This window comes from Gorilla gorilla, chromosome 19 (genome assembly GCF_029281585.2).
Source record: "Gorilla gorilla gorilla isolate KB3781 chromosome 19, NHGRI_mGorGor1-v2.1_pri, whole genome shotgun sequence".
NCBI classification, from domain to species: Eukaryota; Metazoa; Chordata; class Mammalia; order Primates; family Hominidae; genus Gorilla; species Gorilla gorilla.
This window is the reverse complement of record NC_073243.2, coordinates 95283814-95302518: the sequence shown is the minus strand read 5'-3', so window position 1 is coordinate 95302518 and position 18705 is coordinate 95283814. Positions and strand designations below refer to the sequence as shown.

Genomic DNA, 18705 nt, shown 5'->3' with positions numbered 1-18705 from the left:
AGTCCCAGCTACTTGGGAGGCTGAGGCAGGAGAATCACTTGAACCCTGGAGGCAGAGCTTGCAGTGAGCCGAGATCGTGCCACTGCACTCTAGACTGGGCGACAGAGCGAGACTTCATCTCAAAAAAGAAAAAAAAAAAAAGATACAGGAAGAAAAAAAAGAGAAAAAGATACAGGAAGAATAACATGGGACCCAAAATTCAAGGCAAGAAATGTGTCACATTATCATCAGAACTTTTTAAAGAAATATTTTGTCTTTGTTTTATTCTTTGAGACAGGTCTCACTATGTTGCACAGGCCGAAGTGCACTGGTGCGATCTCGGCTCACTGCAGCCTTGACCTCTCAGGCTCAGATGATCCTCCCACCTCAGCCTCTCAAGTAGCCGGGACTACAGGTGTACACTACCACTCCTGGCTACTTTTTGTTTTTTTGAAGTTTTTTTTTTTGAGACAGAGTCTCACTCTCACCCAGGCGGGAGTGCAGTGGTGTGATCTCAGCTCACTGCAACCTACACCTCCTGGGTTCAAACAACTCTCATGCCTCAGCCTCCCAAGTAGCTGGGGTTACAGGTGCACACCACCACGTCCAGCAAATTTTTGTATTTTTGGTAGAGATGGGGTTTCACCACGTTGGCCAGGCTGGTCTCGAACTCCTGGCCTCAAGTGATCCGCACCCCCCCGCCCCCCGCCGGCCTCCCAAAGTGCTGGGATTACAGGTGTGAGCCACCATTCCCAGCCCTTTTGGCATTTTTTTTTTTTTGTAGAGACAGGATTTTGCCATGTAGCCCAGGCTGGGCTACAACTCCTGGGCTCAAGCCATCTGCCTGGCTCCCAAAGTGCTAGGATTACAGGTGTGAGCCATTGCTCCTGGTCAGGTCTGAAATAAAGAAAGGAAATGAAGAAAGGAAGAAAGAAAAGAAAAAGAGGGAGGGAGAGAGGGAGGGAGGGAGGAAGGGAGGGAGAAATAGCAGGCAGCACCTGGATTACATAAATATAAATCCCCAGGAGGAAATGTGCTAGATTCATTAAATTCATTCATCAAATTATTACACCTCTGGAAACAAAAGGCTCATGCTTCCATAATGTCTGCACAGAGCTCTCACTGCATGTGTGTGGTCATGAGTTGTCTAGGATGTTGTCAACCTGAGGGGCTGAGTCTGACCTAAGAAGGAAGCCCCGTGGAAGAGAGGAATACGGGTCATCAGGACTCATTTATGTGAAAGGAGCTGACATCCCCCCAAAGTCCTATACAGAAGACCCCTGTATGAGATGGTTTACACATCCTCATCTTCATCCTTGTGTCTCGGGGTAGAGACAGATGGGGCTGCAAGATCGACAGCCCACAAGGCTCACGTGACCTCCCTAACTCCACTCCACGTCTTCAGCTTCCTTCTCTCACTTGATATTCCATTTTCCAGCAAATCTGGCTGCATGGCAACTCTAGCCCTACTGGTTTCCCTCCCCTGAGGCCTGGTCTTCAGCCTCCCCCAGCACAGGCATCTTTCCCTTCTTCCCTTCCGTAAACCTTACTCCATGCTGCATGCAGGGGCTCCCAGCACTTTGGGAGGCTGAGGCAGGTGGACCACTTGAGGTCAGGAGTTTGAGACCAGCCTGGCCAACATGGTGAAAAGCCATCTCTACTAAAAATACAAAAATCAGCTGGGCGTGGTGGCACATGCCTGTAATCTTCGCTACTTGGAAGGCTGAGGCAGGAGAATCGCTTGAACCCGGGAGGTGGAGGTAGCAGTGAACTGAGATTGCGCCACTGCACTCCAGCCTGGGTGACAGAGAGACTCCGCCTCAAAAAAAAAAAAGATAAACCCTATCCCAAGAGGCTGCTTGTGCTAGAGGCCTTCTTCCACCAGAACCCAGTCCCAGAAACATTAGGCGATTAGGCCCCTGCCTTTCTGGAGAAGGCTGGACTGAATCTTTGAGGGTATTGTTCTGTCAAGTCAAAGATTTAAAGATGATGCTGCTGGAACCCACGACGTTTCCTTCCTAGAATCTGCATCCTGGACACAGCAAACCTAAAGACCAAACAGGGAGGAGAGCCAGCCAGACGTGTTCCAAGAGGCAGCCCAGGCTGAATCTGCAGGCAACTGCGGGCAACTGGTTCTCAAACCCCAGAAGGTGTTCCTGATGTGTATCAGTCTGTTCCCTTCTTTAATTCTGCCCTGAACCTCCTCGGGGCTTTTCTGAAGAATGTTAATGAGAGACTTTTCTGCCTGGAACTTACTTGCTAAAACACCAGGCAGGGACACCCTTGGGGAGGTTCTGATGAGGAAAAGCAGGTTTTCTATCTTAGAGAAATCTGTGGTTGGCTGGAGCACTTTTGGGTACCACCGCCACCGCCCAAGCAAATCACAATCAAAAAAGCTAGAAGTCCTCATTACCAACGAAAACTCGTGGAATGGAGAAGTCTACCCTTTGTGAACTCTGAAAACTCTAAGCTCAGAGGAGGGTAACATCCAAGGACAAGGCCCGCTGCAGACTGGCGTCTCTCGGGAGGCAGGCTTTTCTAGGTGCTTCCTCGCTGAGCGCCAGTGAGGCTAGCAAACTGCCTTCTATACAATACCCAAGATTAGTAAAAGGCTGTTTATAGAAAAAGAAAAAAGCCCACATATTGTGACAGCCGAACTGACATATGCGTTCAGCATTTCAATTATACACTCCTCCTTTGCACCTGTTTTTCAAAACAATACATAGAAAACCCAAATTAAAAAAAAAAAATTAACAACCCAAACAAAAGCTCACAAAGGATTTCTAGATTCTTCAACCCCAGATGCGCGTTCTGGGGTTCAAACACTTGGCAAGGAGGAGAGGCAGCCTGCCGTAGCAGCCATGGCGGGTAAAGGGGGTGTGCTCCCACTAGCCCGGCGAATGTGTGAGTCTTTACGCCTGAAGGCACAAAAGCAGCTACAGGTGTTTCTGTTGTTCCAATGCTACAGGTCTCTAGGTTATGGACTTTACAGCTGCCATTCTTATGTCTTTAAGATCATATAACACACACAAAAAGATACTTCTGACCAGGCTCAGTGGCTCACACATGTAATCCCAGCACTTTGGGAGGCCGAGGCAAGGAGATCACCTGAGGTCAGGAGTTTGAGACCAGCCTGACCAACATGGAGAAACCCCATCTCTACTAAAAATACAAAATTAGCAGGGAGTGGTGGTGCATGCCTGTAATCCCAGCTACTCAGGAGGCTGAGGCAGGAGAATCGTTTGAACTCGGGAGACGGAGGTTGTGGTGAGCTGAGATTGCACCATTGCACTCCAGCCTGGGTAACAAGAGCAAAACTCTGTCTCAAACAAACAAACAAAACACTTCTATATTTTCTAAAACCCATGCTCCTTGCTTCTGAATAATACACAAAATACCTAAATACACACATATTTGAATACGATCTCCCAAGTCCTTTGGTGGACTGCGACTGGGGAGGAAAATGAGGTGAGGAGAAACCGTCTCATCCCTCCCACGCTGAAAATACACATTCCCCATCTCTGGAGAGGAAGAAGGCAAGATTTTTCTTGCGAAATTTCTATAAGAATCTATCTTTGGATTAAAAAAATATATAAGGAAGTCTAAATAAAGGTCATTTGCACACATTTCACAGAACATAATAGGTAGTGACAGTCCAATATTTCCAGTGGAACCAAATGAATGCTAATCGAGCCATAGCTATCTTGCCATAATCAAATTAGCATCTCCATTCCATTTACCATCACACCTGCATTTTAGGCCTCAGACAAGTCAGCTCTTGTGCCTCTGCCTTCACTTGCTGAGTGCCTTTATTTTTTCATTTTTTTGAGACAGAGTCTCACTCTGTTGCCCAGGCTGGAGTGCAATGTCGTGATCTCAGCTCATGGCAACCACCACCTCCCAGGTTCAGGTAATTCTCCTGCCTTAGCCTCCCAAGTAGCTGGGATTACAGGCACGCACCACCAAACCTGGCTAATTTTTTTTTTTTTTTTTTTTTTTTTTTAGTAGAGACGAGGTTTCACCATGTTGGCCAGGCTGGTCTCCAATTCCGCCCATCTTGGCCTCCCAAAGTGCTGGGATTACAGGCGTGAGCCACCGCCCCCACCGCTCCCAGCCTTCTGAGTGCCTTTAAAAGGGCACCAAGACATTCTTGGAAAGGTTTCTATAGCCTATCACTGGTGCGTTATTAATTAGTGTCTGCCATACTTCAGGACATGTAAAGTGAGCCAATACAAATGCAAACGTGAGGTTGAATTAGTTCATTTTCTAAATGCAAAATTCAAAGCAATTAGGTACTATCAAATCTCAGCATGGAAAAATAAGGTCGGTTCTGCAATAGTCTGGCTGCTGAACTGCTTCCAAGCAGGCCTAATTTCAAAAGCTAGTACAATTTATAGGAAAAACTAACTCTGTGCCATCCAAGAGAGAAAACAGAAACACTGGGGACTGAGTATTTCAAATTAAAGTTTCTATCTTTATTATAGCACTGCCAGGGCAGGAATTTAAGATGCCTACGATTGTAAAACTGTTTCACACCACGAAGAATGGGAAAAAAGCTTCCAATTAGACTATGGCTCACCAGAAACTGTGAGATGCATCCCAGCAACCAAGACTTTATTTTTTTAATTTGTATTTTTTGAAACAGAGTCTTGCTGTATCCCACAGGCTGGAGTGCAGTGGCGTGATCTTGGCTCACTGCAGCCTCCGCCTCCCGGGTTCAAGCAATTCTCCTGCCTCAGCCTCCCAAGTAGCTGGGACTACAGACGTGTGCCACCACACCTGGCTAATTTTTGTATTTTTAGTAGAGACAGGGTTTCATCATGTTGGCCAGGCTGGTTTCGAATTTCTGACGTCAAGGCATCCAACCTATCTCTCAGCCTCCCAAAGTGCTGGGATTACAGGCATGAGCCACCACGCCTAGCCAAACACCCAGGACTTTAAATTGACAAAAGACCTTGCACTTCTGAAAGATGAAATATGGCACTATCATCCTTACTGTAGAAAGAGGAGAGAACGCCATCGGAGACTGAGCAACTCCTGGGAGTCTACATCAAACACCAAAGCCCACTTCTATTGTCTGGTAAATACTGCCCACCAGAGTGTACAAAGCAAACCAAGTGGAACATAAACCAGCTACGTGACATAGTGTTATCTATGGAGAGATGTTCCAACTATTAATTTCCTACACTATGTCCCCAAAAAAGCTATGCATTTGTTTATGTTACCATTTTTTTGGTGATAACCTTAAATATTTTGACATACATTTGAAAAATGGAAAGATGGGTTACTTTTTAAACTACCAGAACCATGCACATAAAGTCAGCACAGATCTTCAACAGAAAACCACTTTGTCACTTCGGGTCACACAAACACCAAATTCTCACCATCATATCTCACAGTAAGGTAACAAACTGAACAGGTTACTTTCTCTTAAAGAGATGTCCAATTTTGCCTCTCTAGAAGACAGATAATTCAACATTGCGGTTGTTTTGTTGTTGTTGTTGTTTTTGTTTGTTTGTTTGTTTTGAGACAGTCTAGCTCTGTCGCCCAGGATGGAGTGCAGTGGCATGACCTCAGCTCACTGCAAGCTCCGCCTCCCGGGTTCAGGCAATTCTCCTGCCTCAGCCTCCCGAGTAGGTGGGACTACAGGCACCTGCCACCACGCCCAGCTAGTTTTTTAATATTTTTAGTAGAGACGTGGTTTCACCATGTTAACCAGGATGGTCTCCATCTCCTGACCTTGTGATCCACCCGCCTCGGCCTCCCAAAGTGCTGGGATTACAGGCGTGAGCCACCGTGCCCGGCCCTTTTTTTTTTTTTTTTTTTTTTGGGAGACAGAGTCTGGCTCTATCTCCCAGGCTGGAGTGCAGTGGCAGATCTTGGCTCACTGCAACCTCCACCTCCTGGGTTCAAGTGATTCTCGTGCCTCAGCCTCCTGAGTAGCTGGGATTACAGGCACATGACACCATGCCTAGCTAATTTCTGTATTTTTAGTAGAGATAGGGTTTCACCATGTTGGCCAGGCTGGTCTCAAATTCCTGACCTCATGTGACCCGCCCGCCTCGACCTCCCAAAGTGCTGGGATTACAGGCGTGAGCCACCATGCCCGGCTACTGTGGTTCTTATCAGCATACATCTTTAAACTATAAATGAGGAATCCATGTAATATTAAGCCAAAGGCAATTGGTTGGCATTACAAAAGATAAGATCCAGCATCAGTCAAGTTACCAGAATATAATAAACCAAGTCTCATGGGAAACAGTTCAGATCAGATTTTTTACCTTAAACCTTATGAGGATGGCATCTAGTTCTTTAACATTGGAGCTCTTAAAATTACAATTTTGTAGGGGTTTTCTCACATAAGAAGCATTCCTAAGAGGCTGTTTGCTGAATCAAAATAATTTAAATGTATTAACAATACTTTAAGACAAGCTACCTAATTAGCTGTGGATTCAGCGACTGCATATATCCAACACTATAGTTTCTTTGTTTAGGTAGCTTTTCCTTTTTAAGCTCACATTCCTTCTAATTGGATTATGAAATTAGAAAGCTAAAATCAAAGAGCCAAGACATTAATACTTATGACAACCTTTAGAGTGTCTTCTAATTAGTTATAAACAACTATTTAAAAGTACTTAAAATCTAGCATTACTACTTAAAGCCTCTTCATCGTGTTTAAAATAACAATAAAGCAAAAAAAAGAAGGAAAGAAAGACAAATAAAAACTTAAAAAAAAATCAGCCACCACACATCAAATATTTCCTCTAAAATGATGTATCACACTCAGAAACTTTTCCCAAGAATTTTAAACCAAATGCTAAAAAAAAAAAAAAAAAAAAAAGTAAAGGCTTCACAATGTTTCCTTTTAAAATAGATGTCCCTAAAGCTTAATAACATCACTCAAAAGCAGACGAACAGGCCCAAGGGACAAAGGGAACTTTTTCATTTCATGTCAAGTTATAACAATGTCATATCCATTTCCAACCATCTACAATGAAAGGACTTTGGAGAAACCAAATCTGTGAGTAACCACCCCAGGAGGCTGTGTCCCTCGAGACAGATCCCAGCCTAGGACTGTCATCAATCTTACCTTCTGCATGTTTGGCTTGATACAGCGAACAAAGAAAGGATTAGAGGAGCTTAGCGTTGCCATTAAGGAATGCAGTGAGTCCTATTAGAAAGAAAAAGTATATGTTGATTTAGTCTCTTATTATGTCATTCTTTAAATTTCTCAGTACTCTAGGCACTTAGAAACAATAATTTAAAAAACACAATATAAATCATATTTGTCATTCTAATATAAAATAAACATACTGAGTCAATGTATTAATAATTGAAATTATTCGATAATACACCAAACTCATTTATCACTTCCTTTGAAATAGCAAAATTCTATTTTATTTATTTATTTATTTATTTTTTTGAGACGGAGTCTCGCTCTATCGCCCAGGCTGGAGTGCAGTGGCGTGATCTCGGCTCACTGCAAGCTCCGCCTCCTGGGCTCATGCCATTCTCCTGCCTCAGCCTCCAGAGTAGCTGGGACTACAGGCGCCCGCCACCATGCCCGGAGAATTTTTTGTATTTTTAGTGGAGACGGGGTTTCACCGTGTTAGCCAGGATGGTCTCGATCTCCTGACTTCGTGATCCACCGGCCTCAGCCTCCCAAAGTGCTGGGATTACAGGCGTGAGCCACCGCGCCCGGCCTAAAATAGTACAATTTTAATAAACCATTCTGTCAACAAACAAAAATCATCCTAGGATATTTCAACGTTTAGTACAGAAAAACTGAGAAATAGCCACTCTTCCACTGTCATTATTCTTCCCAATTCATTAGTTCCATCGAAATGACAGTCTATGCCAGCACTTCACTGGTCTCTGAGCCACAATCTCTCACTCTTACCTTCAAATCGCCAGACTTACAGACTCCAGATCAATCTTTAATACTACTTTCTTTTCCAACTTTTTTTTTTTTTTTTTTTTTTTTTAGAGTTTTTAACATTTACCAAAGCAGACAGAAGCATACAATGAGTTCTCATTACCAGCTTCAGCTCAGGGCTAATCTCATTTCGCCTGATCCACACATACTATACCCACCCCTGTGGAAAAGCAAATCCCAGACATGATGTGATTTCATCCAGCAGCATTTCAGTATGTAGGATTAAAGGCTAAACACTTTAAAGCACTGTGTAACCACAGCATCATCACACCTGAAAAGATGACATTAATTCCTTAAACTAATATTAAAATGTGCAATGGTCTCACATTTCATATTAAAATGCTCAACTATTTCAAATTTTATGATTTTTAAAAATTTTATTTATTTATTTATTTATTTATTTGAGACAGGGTCTCACTCTGTCACCCGGGCTGGAGTACAGTGGTGTGATCACAGCTCACTGCAGCTTCAATCTTCCAGACTCAAGTGATCCTCCTACATCAGCCTCCTGAGTAGCTGGGACTACAAGGGCATGCCGACTAACTTTTTAATTTTTTTTGTAGAGATGAGGCCTTGCTATGTTGCCCAGGCTGGTCTCGAACTCCTCGACTCAAGCAATCTTTCCACCTAGGCCTCCTAAAGTGCTGGAATTACAGGCATGTGTCACCGTGCCCAGCCCATAAATTTTAAAGGGTTTGTTCTTTTGCATCAAAATGCAAATATGGTCCATTCATTGTAGTTGGTGGATGCATCTTTTAAGTCTCTTTTAATCCACTGGCTTTCCCTCCATCTCTGTCTCTTTCTTCTTCTCGTAATCTTGTTGAAGAAAACTGAACTGTCTGAACACTACATGGATTAATTACTTCTGCAGCTCAGAAAACTTTAAAATTTCTCACAGGACAAAACATCCTGACGTTCACGGCCCTTCATACTTTAATACCATCTTAAATTCTCACGAGGTGTCCTGTCCGGCTGGTGTTCTACTGTCTGTTGACAATCCTCAGAGACAGGACTTGCATCTCTGTGTCTAGGCTCTTCTCCTGCCTTCGCCTGCACCTAGGAAGCTCACCCACCCTTTTCCATTTCCTTCACTGCTAGTCCAGTTTAAAGTCTCAAACATTTCAAAAACTTTCCAAGGCTGGGTGCAGTGGCTCATGTCTGTAATTCCAGCATTTTGGGAGGCCGAGGCAGGAGGATCGCTGGAGGCCAGAATTTCGAGATCAGCCTGGGCAACATAATAAGACCCCATCTCAGTAAAACATCTAAAAATTAGCCGGGTATGAAAAATTAGCCATGCGTAATGGCGCATGCCTCTAGTCCCAGCTACTTGGGAGGCTGAGGCAGAAGAATCTCTTGAATCTGGGAGGTAGAGGTTGCAGCAATGGCTGAGATCGTGCCATTGCATTCCAGCCTGGGTGACAGAGCGAGACTCTGTCTTAAAAAAAAAAAAAAGTCGGGTGTAGTGGCTTACACCTGTAGTGCCAGCTACTCAGGAGGCTGAGGGGGGAGAATCACTTGAGCCTGGGAGTTTGAGGCTGCAATGAGGCGTGATTACACCACTGCACTCCAGTCTGGGTGACAGAACAAGACCCTGTCTCACACACAAACAAACACACACACACGGAAAAAAAAAAGCTTTCTCAGAGAAGTCCTGGCAAAACCGACCTTCTAGAAAAAGAAAACTGAACACCTCTGCTGGAAGATTAAGAGCCTAGGACAAGGTAACTGACATCAGTCTCATCTAACCAGGGGGAAAAAACATCCAGATATGAGAAGAAATATATCCCATTTCCACATGAGTCTCTAAATACAAATCAGAGTGGTCCCAAATGGCCTTAAGGAGTTTGCTATTTCAAAAGCTTAGAAGAAATAGCCATTTATTTTTTTAAAAAGGATCTACATGTTTTCATCTGACTCAGAGAAAAAGTCTATTTTATTTCTTTTTTCTTTTTTTTCAGACAGAGTCTAGGTCTTACTCTGTCACCCAGGCTGGAGTGCAGTGGTGCAATCACAGCTCTCTGCAATCTTGATCTCCCAGGCTCAGGCAATCCTCCCACCTCAGCCTCCTGAGTAGCTGGGCCTACAGGCATGCGCCACCGCGCCCAGATAATTTCTGTATTTTTTGTAGAGACAGGATTTCACCATGTTGCCCCGGCTGGTTTTGAACCCCTGAGCTCAGGTGATCTGCCCACCTCGGCCTCCCAAAGTGCTGAGAATACAGGCGTGAGCCAAAACTCTATTTTATTTCTAAAGCACTATCTGGTTTAAAAGCATGATATAAAAGGAAACAAAAATAAACAAATATTCTCATAGACTTCACATACACCCAAATCCTCTTTTCAATTCTTAAAAACACAGTAACGACGGATTCCTCTAAGCCAGCAGTGAAAACGAACCTTGAACTGTGAGCTGACTGTAGGCCGCCGATGTTTGCTTCCACATTTCAAGGTATCCTGGTTGTTGCGGCTTGAAACATGTTCAAAAAGATCGTAGATAAAGTCAAATCTGTGTGAGGCAAGAGCAGGAAGACAGTGAGGCACACACACCCATTATTAGGTGCAAGATTATTGTAATTAATGGTGCCCTTTCCCAATGATAATTCAAAGTAATACACCCTAGGCCTGGAAGAACTAAGACAGCTTCCCAAGATTTCAAACCAACCACTGCCAAAGAGCTTTAGGCACTGATAACACGTGGCAGTGTCAGAGACCAGAGTCTTGCAGAGAAGGGGACTGGTATGACAGTGACAAAGGGTGGAATCCCACTTAGGAGCTCTGTGCTTTCTAGAATGCCATCTAAGCCTCTGTAGCCTCGGTCTCCTCACTTGCAAAGGTGAGTTATTAGTTTTGCCATCTTGCAGTGTTGCAAAGATTGAAGCAGTTAACGGATGGAAAGGCGCTCCTGGGGAACACTAATTACAGGGTGAGGCAGGCAATGGTTCAAATCCTGTCTCCCCACTTCCCAGCTGTGTTGCTTGGGCAAGATGTTTCATCTCTCTCTAAGCCTCAGTTTTTTCATCTGGAAAATGGAGATAATTTCTGAATTTATCCCCTAATGCCAGGTGAGAGTGAAAGGAGAACATGCATGTAAAAGGCAGAAAGCATGCTACCTGGCATATCATATATATTGATATTAGCTATTATTTTAAAAGTTCTGTAAAATCCATTGCTACTATTAACAAGGTAAAAGTGAAAAGCTTCCCAATAATTTTTTTTTTTTTTAGACAGAGTTTCGCTCTTTCACCCAGGCTGGAGTGCAGTGGTGCGATCTCGGCTCACTGCAACCTCTGCCTCCCGGGTTCAAGCGATTCTCCTGCTTCAGCCTTCTGAGTAATCACGCCTGGCTAATTTTTATATTTTGTAGTAGAGACAGGGTTTCACCATGTTGGCCAGGCTGGTCTTGAACTCCTGACCTCAGGTGATCCACCCGCCTCGGCCTCCCAAAGTGTTAGGATTATAGGCGTGAGCCACCGCGCCCGCCCAGCCTTCAATAATTTTTAAATCTTCCTTGCATGGAAGGTATCATGGGCTATGGAGCTGGCGGGGTTGGTGGCTTCACTGTCACCAGGACAGTCAGGGAAGACTTCTGAGCATCTGCCTCCCCACAAGCGGCAATATTAGAGCTTTCCCTGGTCGCTTCTTGCTTTGCCCCAACCTTTTTCATTTTTGTTCTCGGGTGCTCTTTAATGCTCACTCTTTTTAAGTTCTCTAACTGTGCTTTGAGCTCTTTGGAGAGAAGCTTTGGTTCCATTAAAATGTCACAGATGTCAAAGGTGAAAGAGAGTGAAGCAAGCGAACAGCCCCAGCTCCTCGGTTTGCAAGGGGAAACCTGGGGTCGAGACAGGAAGTTCTTTACACCACTCACAAAACTGCTTCACGCTAGCACAGAGGCAGCTGGCGAAACTCCACCTCGCTGGTCTCCAGGCCTGCAATCTTTTCACTACGACAAACTGCCTCTACTTAACATCAATACAGGGCTTTTATTTAAACGTATCGCATTAAACTAAGAAATTGCTTTGACAGCATGCTATGGTGTTTTTTAAACACCCATCATTTTTACAGGTCTAAAAACTCACCTAAAAATAAAATAGCTAACAATGTTGTATATAGTGAATCCTCACATAGAAGAGTTAAAGTAAGTTTGAAGATCAAATGTTTCAAATTCTGAGTTTCTAGGCTGATATTACCTTATATGGGCTCCCTTTGTCCCAATTCATTTCTATCTAAGTGACAGGTGGTCATCTAGTATTTACATTTCTAAAAGTATTACAGCTTTTAAACTTTTTTGCTACTTTCCTTCCTTAGATATTAAAAATGTGTTTTTGTTACAGATTCCCACCAGATCCAACACAGGTGCTGAAAGCTTTCAGGAAAGGGTTTTTTTCCCTAAACTCTTTCTCTCTTACAAAGCCTCCTAAAAATAGTACACTTCCGCTGGGCATGGTGGCTCACGCCTGTAATCCCAGCACTTTGGGAGGCCAAGGTGGGCGGATCACGAGGTCAGGAGATGGAGACCATCCTGGCTGACATGGCGAAACCCCGTCTCTACTAAAAATACAAAAAAAAAAAAAAAAAAAATAGCCAGGCATGGTGGCGGGCGCCTATAGTCCCAGCTACTCGGGAGGCTGAGGCAGGAGAATGGCGTGAACCCGGGAGGTGGAGGTTGCAGTGAGCCGAGATTGCGCCACTGCACTCCAGTCTGGGTGGCAGAACGAGACCCTGTCTCCAAAAAAAAAAACAAAAAGGACACTTCCTGGTCTAATACATACAAATAGCTTATCACTGCAAGTTTCTGTGTGTTTTCTTTATTGATTTAATGGTGTAAATTTATAATTCATGAACGAATAAATGAATATGTAATAAATTTATAATTATAGCTGAATTAAGGCATTTATTTTACTAACTAGAGACATAGGAGTCCTATAAAACCAAGGCTGAAATCAGCTTAACCACGCAGCTCTAAGCTCCCTGTGAAGAAAGCAGACCACACTGCTTAAGATATTACGGTTCTCAAGCCAACCAGACCAGATCAAAACTGGACTTGATGGCTCACTGGTTACCAGCTGAGAGGTCTTGGGGAAGTCACTTAACAGCTTTAACTGCTTCAAGACTCAGTTTCCTCATCTGCATAAGAGGATTAATAACAATATGTTACTTATACCTCTGTGGTTGGTTTATTTCAGTACCTCACTAAACGGCAGTCATTGCTTATATTATTATTATTATTAATTAATTAATTAATTAATTTTGAGACAGAGTTTCACTCTTGTCACCCAGGCTGGACTGCAATGGCGCAATCTTGGGTCACTGCAACCTCCACCTCCCAGGTTAAAGCGATTCTCCTGTTTCAGCCTCCCAAGTAGCTGGGATTACAGATGCCTGCCACCACGCTTGGCTAATTTTTGTATTTTCAGTAGAGATGGGTTTTCACTATGTTGGCCAGGCTGGTCTCAAACTCCTGACCTCAGGTGATTTGCCCACCTCGGCATCCCAAAGCGCTGGGATTACAGGCGTGAGCCACCATGCCCGACCTTGCTTGTATTATTGTTATACTTTTGAGTTACTTCATTGATGAACTATTACCTGGGAAAAACAATACTAAGTTTCTTACATAACAGCAATTTGTTCTATATTTGTGAATTAAAAGCATTTGCACAAATATTCATTTTCTTGCTAAGGACTTCTCGGTGAGAAGACTGACATACCGGCTTTCTCTCAGCAAATTGAGAAGGTCATCTCGAAATGTATCTCTGTTCTTCTCCAAGATACCTCGGACATCATATTGCACCTAGTTTTAATAAATAAGAGAGGAGAAAACTGATTGAAAGAATAGTTTCAGGTCATAAGCAACTTCCCTGCAAGAGCCACAGAAAGAAATCATTCCAAGAAATTTATTTATTTATTTTTTAAGAGACAGGGTCTTGCTCTATTTCCCAGGCTGAAGTGCAGTGACGTGATCATAGCTCATGCAGCCTCAAATTCCTATGCCCAAGCAATCCTCCCACCTCGGCCTCCAGAACAGCTAGGACAACAGATGTGTCACCATGCCAGGCTAACTTTTTAAAAAATATCTTGTAAGATATTTTTTATATCTATGTTGCCCAGGCTGGTCTCAAACTCCTGTCCTCAAGTGATCCTCCTGCCTCAGCCTGCCAAAGTACTGGGACTGTAGGCTCATGTGAGCCACCATGCCCAGCCCAATAAATTCATGATTCGCTTCTGAAACTACTGTTTTCTCTGAATACCAAACAGGCAAATATCAATAGGTATCTTAATAAAAAGTTACCTCTCCAGCATAGTGCTTCACTCCAAAATTGTTAACTGCAACTCTGGGCTTCACATAAAAGTGGTTATTCTAAAAAAAAAAAAAAAATACAATGCCTTATTTCACTCACTGATTTCCTTTGACTTCCAGAGAACACTAAATACAAAAGACAGTGAAAATCATTTCCAAACTTGCCATGGATCTGTGTTTCAGGACACGGCATATGGTGCACTTTATAAAAACCATGTTAACTCTTGATTGTGTCATTATAATAGATTAACAATTTTACGTTCTCTAAATAAGCTTGGGCATTCTAACAAGTAGCTCCAAATCTAACCCTTCTGCTATTTCAATTTAGTTCTAGTAATAGAAGAACAGCTTTGGTTTGAGAATAAATGTTCAATGTGGGAGGCACAGTTGGGCCAGCGGACTGACATGTCTGGTGTGTAACCCTAACCCACAGACGTGCTACTCCAATGTGATGAAGAATTGCAGGTTTCGACATACCGCATGCTGACTGTGTAGCTTCTCCAATAAGGTGCTGTCTGTGGCTTGAGGAAAATGGCTTTCTTCATTGATAAGGGCTAGGAGGCCAAGTTTCTAGAAAAAAGAAAAAGAAAAAAATGAATTAAAAGTTGAATGTGGCTGGGTGCATGGGTAGCTCATGCCTGTAATTCCAGCACTTTGGGAAGCCAAGACGGGCAGATCATTTGAGGTCAGGAGTTCCAGACCAGCCTGGCCAACAGTGAAACCCTGTTTCTACTAAAAATACAAAAAAATTAACTGGGCGTGGTGGCATACACCGGTAATCCCAGCTACTGGGGAGGCTGAGGCAGGAGAATCACTTGAACCTGGGAGACGGAGGTTGCAGTGAGCCAAGACTGTGTCACTATACTCCAGCCTGGGCGACAAAGTGAGACTCCGTCTCAGGAAAAAAAAAAAAAAAAAAAGTTGAATGTGTGCGTCCCAAACTATTTGAGAGCTCTTCTCTACTCTCTAACAAATGAGTGGTTAAAAGAGAAGGCATGGTAATTTCTCGATTGGAAAATCCATAATGATACACTATAGAGAAAACCAATTAAGTTCTTATATAAATCTTAAAAAAAAATTGAACCCGTTGCAATTTTGGGGATAAAACTTTTACAACTGGCAAATCTATATTGGTACTGGCAAGGCTTTGCTTCTGACTTAAAATCTAAGGGAAGCCAATTCACACACTGTTGATTCTAAAATACTGAGTTCAATGAGACAATAGGTTTGAAGCAGCCAAGTATTTAAATTCAACCTTGCACATTTACATTTATGTTTCCAAATGGTCCATTGTGTTCTAAACATTCACACTGTTGATGTGCGTGTTCGTGCACGTTACTTTGTTCCCATAAATATGAATCAGTCCAGCTGGACCCCCTTGGGACTGTAACCATTCTTCAAAAATACATTACCTTCTCAATCAAGTCCAGGCATTCTCCATTGTCTATCCAGTCAATATCTTCCCACACTAATCCTTCCCTGTAGAAAGATTTTAAACAGCCAAGTTAAATGAAAACATAGCTTCAAAACGAATCTAGTCGCTGCTTTAAAAAAAATTGAAATGGAATTCTATGAGTGCTTACCGGCTATATTCTAGTTGTTCTAAAGAAAAAATATGCTTGTTGAAGTACTCCTGAAGTTTCTCGTTTGCATAGTTTATATTGAACTGTTCAAAGTGATTAACCTAAGGGGGGAAAGCATTCAATAAGTATCTTTAGTGCACTCACGATTATACAGAAAGGTGAAGAAAAGACAAAAAAAAGATCTGCAGAGAAAAATATCAATGCCTGTTGCCTGGCACAGTGGCTCACATCTGTAATCCCAGCACTTTGGGAGGCCGAGGTGGGCAGATCACCTGAGGTCGGGAGTCCAAGACCAGCCTGACCAGCATGGTGCAACCCCGTTTCTATTGAAAATACAAGAAAAATTAGCCAGCTGTGGTGGCAGGCACCTGTAATCTCAGCTACTTGGGAGGTTGAGGTGGGAGAATCACTTGAACCAGGATGCGGAAGTTGCAGTGAGCTGTGATCACGCCACTGCACTCCAGCCTGGGAGACAGAGTGAGACTCCATCTCAAAAAAAAAAGAAAAAAAAAGAGTTTGCTCACAGAGATTTGTTCAATAGCAGCTAATCATGGACAGAAGAGAATTCATGTGCTGCACTGTTAGGAAACCTACCTCAAAGTTTTCAAATCCAAAGATGTCGAGGATGCCAATAGACTTGAAGTCCTCATTGCCTTTGATCCTGCTGTTGATCTTCTTGATTACCCACTCAAAGCAGCACGCATACAGAGCCATGGCCAGGGAGTCCCTGCTGTCTACTGCCTGTGGGAGAGAAACCAGCACAGACTCAGCTGACCCCGGGCACCCCAGACAGGCAAGGCCATCCATTCCCCACTTGAGAGACACACACAAGACTAGCATAGCATCTGGCCCTCCAGTGTGAAGTCAATCGATATCATCTAGGAAAGGACAGATATCTAAAGAAAAGATAAACTGGAATTCACATATTTCCCTTCTGTTAAGATTAAATACCAGGATTCCAAACTCAACTTGCTATGTTGTTATACAAAAGAATCTAAACCATATATACAGGTACAAATGTTACCAGGTTTTTTTTGTTTTTTGTTTTTTTGAGACGGAGCCTAGCTCTGTCACCCAGGCTGGAGTGCAATGGCGTGATCTCAGCTCACAGCAACCTCCACCTCCCGGGTTCAAGCGATTCTCCTGCTTCAGCCTCCTGAGAAGCTGGGATTACAGGCATGTGCCACCACACCTGGCTAATTTTTCTATTTTTAGTAGAGATGGGGTTTCTCCATGTTGGTCAGGCTGGTCTCAAACTCCTGACCTCAGGTGATCCGCCCGCCTCAGCCTCTCAAAGTGCTGGGATTACAGGTGTGAGCCACTGCACCTGGCACCAGGTTTAAAACAATAATTAAGATGTGAGCTCTTCTTTAAATTTTTCTGATTTTCTATTATACTTTGTATTTACAAAGTTTTTCTTCATAATATGGTCAGCATTTTTATTTATCCAATTAAAAACATATTAGAGGAGTGTGATGGTTAATACTGAGTGTCAACTTGATTGAAGGATACAAAGTATTAATCCTGGGTGTGTCTGTGTGGGTGACATCTGAGTCAGTGGGCTAGGGAAGGCACATCCATCCTTAATCTGGTGGGCACAAGCTTCTAGTGAAAATAAAGCAGGCAGAAAAATGCGAAAAGGCGAGACTGGCACAGCCTCCCAGCCTACATCTTTCTCCCATGCCGGATGCTTCCTGCCCTAGAACATCGGACTCCAAGTTCTTCAGTTTTGGGACTCAGACTGGCTCTCCTTGCTCCTCAGCTTGCACACAGCCTATTGTGGGACCTTCTGATCATGTAAGTTAATACTTAATAAACTCCCCTTTATATCTATTGATCTATCTATCATATCCTGTCCCTCTAAGAAAACCCTAATACAAAGAGCTAGCACATATACATTGGCTCAGGGCAGTAGCAGAGGCAAATATAAATAAAACATAGTATTATATTGTTTTCATTACAACAACACATTATTGTTGTAAGTAATGTTTATTTAGTGCTTACTCTGTACCAGACATTAAATGCTCAGCATATATTTGTTATTTTTCTTATAAGAATCCTATGAATTAGGTATAATTATGCTTGTCTTATAGTGGAGGAAACTGAGGCATAGTGACTAAATTTCCCAAGAGCAGACAGTAGTAAGTAGAAGGGTCAAGTTCAAAGTCAGGCAATCTGCATTCGACCCATCCTGTTAAACAACAATTTGATGTTATTTTAGACAATTAGCAATTCAATAGCTTTGTCTATTCCCAATCCTTCGGTATCTTCTTTATTTTGATCATGAACCAGTCATTTGAACAGTTATTAATATATTACAGTTATAACTGTTATTATAATTACATATTTCAATCAAAACTATGGATCTGAAAACCCAGGAGTGTCTAGTAAGGCAAGATCAGATGGCAAAGCGTGTGTACCTGTTGAACACTGAGAGGCGTGAGGATCTCTTCTCCCCTGAGGAACATTGATCTCTGGGTCAAAGCATCTGTGAGCTGTGTTGGGTCCAGCCCAAGTAACTCCGCAGATCTGCCCAAAGCTGCAGAGAATAAGACGAAGGTGAATGAACCCACCGTCCCCGAGAAGCTAACCAGGCTTAGCGATACCTTAACGCAGAGAACACTCCTGAATCCCTCACGCAGAGTTTAGAGATTGCATGTTATTGCTAAGTTACTCGTTCCCTTAGTGAATCCTAGGTTAGTAGCATAGAGCCTCGTGCTTGGACGAAGTGTGGTCTGGGCATCCTATGGGTGTCCCCAAGATCCTGTCAGAGATTTGCAACTCCTTTTTTTTGAGATGGAGTCTCGCTCTGTCGCCCAGGCTGGAGTGCAGTGATCTCGGTTCACTGCAAGCTCCGCCTCCCGGGTTCAAGCCATTCTCCTGCCTCAGCCTCCCAAGCAGCTGGGACTATAG

General features: G+C 43.2%; 1 protein-coding gene across 1 annotated transcript in view; it reads right to left on the bottom strand.

Annotated features, from left to right (window-relative positions):
- MYO10 (myosin X) overlaps positions 1–18705 on the bottom strand; it is a 267318-nt gene that overhangs the window by 82054 nt on the left and 166559 nt on the right. Inside the window, exons 11-19 of the mRNA XM_019013445.4 lie at positions 18213–18331; positions 16387–16533; positions 15793–15893; positions 15622–15688; positions 14687–14779; positions 14201–14269; positions 13620–13702; positions 10312–10420; positions 7070–7150 (exon numbers count right to left, since the gene is read on the bottom strand). Coding sequence (XP_018868990.2) covers positions 7070–7150; positions 10312–10420; positions 13620–13702; positions 14201–14269; positions 14687–14779; positions 15622–15688; positions 15793–15893; positions 16387–16533; positions 18213–18331 — 869 coding nt within the window. The remainder of the gene's footprint in view (positions 1–7069; positions 7151–10311; positions 10421–13619; positions 13703–14200; positions 14270–14686; positions 14780–15621; positions 15689–15792; positions 15894–16386; positions 16534–18212; positions 18332–18705) is intronic.